This window comes from Culicoides brevitarsis, chromosome 1 (genome assembly GCF_036172545.1).
Source record: "Culicoides brevitarsis isolate CSIRO-B50_1 chromosome 1, AGI_CSIRO_Cbre_v1, whole genome shotgun sequence".
In the NCBI taxonomy this organism is placed as follows: Eukaryota; Metazoa; Arthropoda; class Insecta; order Diptera; family Ceratopogonidae; genus Culicoides; species Culicoides brevitarsis.
In genome coordinates, this window is record NC_087085.1 from 15,285,334 (window position 1) to 15,288,568 (window position 3,235).

At 36.0% G+C, this 3,235-nt stretch overlaps 2 protein-coding genes across 2 annotated transcripts; both read right to left on the reverse strand.

Annotated features, from left to right (window-relative positions):
* Positions 1–119: 119 nt before the first annotated feature.
* On the reverse strand, positions 120–1,998 carry LOC134838479 (damage-control phosphatase ARMT1-like). Its single transcript, XM_063854022.1, has 4 exons — positions 1,855–1,998; positions 1,462–1,791; positions 1,244–1,397; positions 120–1,185 (listed from the first exon to the last, which is right to left on the reverse strand). Exons 1-4 carry the CDS (start codon positions 1,938–1,940, stop codon positions 433–435), a joined length of 1,323 nt encoding a protein of 440 aa, XP_063710092.1. The 5' UTR covers positions 1,941–1,998; the 3' UTR covers positions 120–432.
* A 77-nt stretch (positions 1,999–2,075) lies between these two features.
* Positions 2,076–3,077, reverse strand: LOC134838488 (PSME3-interacting protein). Its single transcript, XM_063854034.1, has 3 exons — positions 2,900–3,077; positions 2,744–2,839; positions 2,076–2,686 (listed from the first exon to the last, which is right to left on the reverse strand). The coding sequence occupies exons 1-3, from the start codon at positions 2,996–2,998 to the stop codon at positions 2,201–2,203; spliced, it is 681 nt and encodes a 226-aa protein (XP_063710104.1). The 5' UTR covers positions 2,999–3,077; the 3' UTR covers positions 2,076–2,200.
* Positions 3,078–3,235: the final 158 nt, after the last annotated feature.

Sequence of the window (3,235 nt, forward strand, 5' to 3'; positions counted from 1 at the left end):
CTTGAATTAATAATTGCAGCCTTTGAATTTCGAATTTATCGAATTTTTTTATGTTTTTTTTTGTGAAAAAATGAAAGTTATATTTTTTTGTTTATTGAAGATTGGAAAATTTAATAAATTTTAAGCCTTTTTGCTACTTTGATGCCTTTTATTTCCCATAATTTAATAAAAATTCGTACTTTACGAAGCTAATGAATAAATTACAATTTTTTTAAATAAATTTCCTTTTTTTATTTAACTACGACTAGCAAATTCATTAAAAAATCACACACGCAAAATATTATTAGAATAACAAAAAACAGTGAAATGCGCTTTTTTTCAAGCAAATTTAAAAAATAATCTAAAATTTTTAATTTTTGTAGTTTTTGTGAAGTAATCTCTACTTTTTTTGGTTTTAATCTCACATTTTTGCTCAATTAAGTTTTTAATGATTTATTTTTTAGCGAATTGTATGACACCATAATCTCCTGTTTTCATCCAATTTGCATCCAATGCCGTTAATGCTTCGGATTTGCCTTTTTCCAGCCCACTAATGACGTCAGCCTTAACGGTACGCAATGAACACAAAGTTGTGGGAAGGAATCCGTTGAGCGAATCTTTGAAGGACGTCGTTGGATCCCAATAGAAATCCGCAAGAAGCTTTCTGTAGTTCAAATCTCCCTTGAAAATCAGTAAATCCGATTTTGCAAGTCTCGCATACAACTCCGGATCGGCTTTTTCCATTTTACAAAACTCATATGCGGATGTCCAAAAGTGATCGACAGGTTTGTGAATCGTAAATTCTCCCGCTGCGAAACGAGCTTTCCATTTTTCGCTTAATCTCATCAACGCTGGATCTTCTGTCTTTTTCAGGAATTCAAATAAATATTCGACATCGTGTTCCAAGGCATCCGAGATGAACCAGGGAATCGCTTTGAGATTAAAAGTGATTTTTTTCGCTAATTTATGTTCGATTAGGTAGTCGGCCAGCACAACATCCGTAAATAACTCGTAACCAGCGTTGTCGTTGATGAATTGGACATCAGCTGCCCCGTTTGCTGCTTTTAGGGTGTCCCAGATCTCGGAAGATTGATTTATGAGAACGAATTTGTCGAGACCTTCGAGCCCGGCAAAGGGATCTAGGGTGACTTTGACTTCTTTGCCTGCCGTAACACTCAAGTCGCATCGATTTCCCCATAAATTTAACTAAAAAAGGGATTTTAATTGTTTTTATGAAGAAATTTAAATGTAATTTAGGACTTACTTTGATAACTTTGAACAAATAATCTCGAATTTCGTCTTCAGTATCGATTTTTTTCTCTTCCAAAGTGGCTCCGATAGCCTTGATCGACTGCAAACAATGCTCCAGTGTCTGATCTTTTTGATTTTTAAAGTAATCGTAGTTTTTCAAGGTCTCCCTACGTATGAAATAAACAACTTTTAATCAATTTCATCGATTAATAGTCAAAAAAAACTACTTACGTCTCTTCAAAAATCAATTTTAGTCGTCGATACAAGTAACATTCCGCATAGAGCCAAACGGCGCTAAAGTAGGATTTTTTATTGTCCAATGTCAGCAGGAACTCGTTCCATTTTTTCAATTCTTCCGTGTACTCGGGAAGGGCTTTTAGCTCTTTGTCTGTTTGTAATTCGTATTTTAGCTCTGAAATTTGTCCGATGACCGTTTTGACCTCTTCGCGAGATGCTTCGCCCAGTTGTTCGACAATTTGGTCCTTGCATCGGGACAAATTATCGATGACTTCTGTGATAATTCGGGGTAATCGATCGTGCAGCGTAAAAAATGCTAATGACCTTTGGAAAAATAAAGAAAAAATAATGAAATTCTAAGGAAAATTCAAAAAATTTAATTCTTACTGCTTGTAATGCGCTGTCAGGTACTCATTAACGGGTGTCTTTGCATCCACCAAGTTGAAACGGGCATCGTAATCCTCGACATTCATTTTAATTTTCACTCGAATTTCCACAATTTCCAACCAAATCGCGTGTTGATGGGACTATTCATACACAACGGCATGAATTGTGTCAAAAAGTGGTTGTCAATTTGAAATATGAACAATTCTGATTCTAAATTTTAAGTTTTTTAAAAGATTTTTTTCTCTAATGAAGACATAAAATTTATTGAGCTTAATTCTAAAGAGAAGAAGAAAGATTATTTCTGGTTAAATGACAACAGAGACGAGACACTAACTTCATCTAACGATCATTCGCCGCCACTACAAGATTTCTTTTCGATTTTTTTGCCTGTCAAATCGTATCCCGTTGGAGTTTCGGGATCACTTGAGTCTTCCGAGTCACTTGTGTCTTTGTAATTTCCGATGCCTGGCAAGATTCCGATGCAACGAAGTCCTGTAGAAGCATTTTCTTCAGTTTTTAATTTTTTCTCTGCTTGTTCGTCATTTCCATTTGCCTCGGATGTGCTTCTTTTCTTCACAACTCCCGCTAAAATTGTCTTCTGTGAGGGTCTTGATGGCGCTGCCATTGGTTTCGGTTTGTTTTTTGCGGCATTGAGTTCCGCACTGAGCTTTTCCTTGAGATCTACTTGACTGCTGGCTGTGGATTGCTGTCGGAATTCCTCTAAAAGTTTAGCTTCTTCGAGTTTTTGCTGTTTTTCGGCTTCCAATCTGTTTTTATCGACCAAATCCAAGAACTGCACTTCGTCGTCATCCAATCCACGGATCATGTTTTTCTAAAAATTTTGTAAAATTTTAATAGAATCGAAAAGAGGAAATAAGAAATAACTAACCAATTTGTGGGTTTCCTCATAATCGAGATCTTTCTTCTGTTTTTGCTCCTGTAAACGATCGAACAGCGAACGATGATCAATTTCAGGTTCAGGAGCCTAAAAACAAGTTAAATTTTTTTAGTTTTGTTTATCAAATCAGCTCGATGCGAGTCTTACTTCTTCGGGATCTTCTTTACTTCGGACTTTTTCCCATTCCTCTTGACGAATACGTTTTGCCTCGGCGATCTCTGACTCTGTAACGAACCCCGAACTCATTGTTAAGGGCTTTTTTTCGATTAAATTACAAGAAAAACACTCAAAATTCTCAAAATTGCTTGAATTTTTTGAGACGAATGAAATTTATGAGCAAAATCGCTACCTGCTAATTCTACCAAAGCCCATAGCACAAATGGAAATTGTTCAAATGTGCCTCGGGTCGGTCCCAAATTTCCAATTGTGCAATAGGAAGCTAATATGAGGCCCAGTTAATATTTTCTTCAGTCGAGTTTAGGT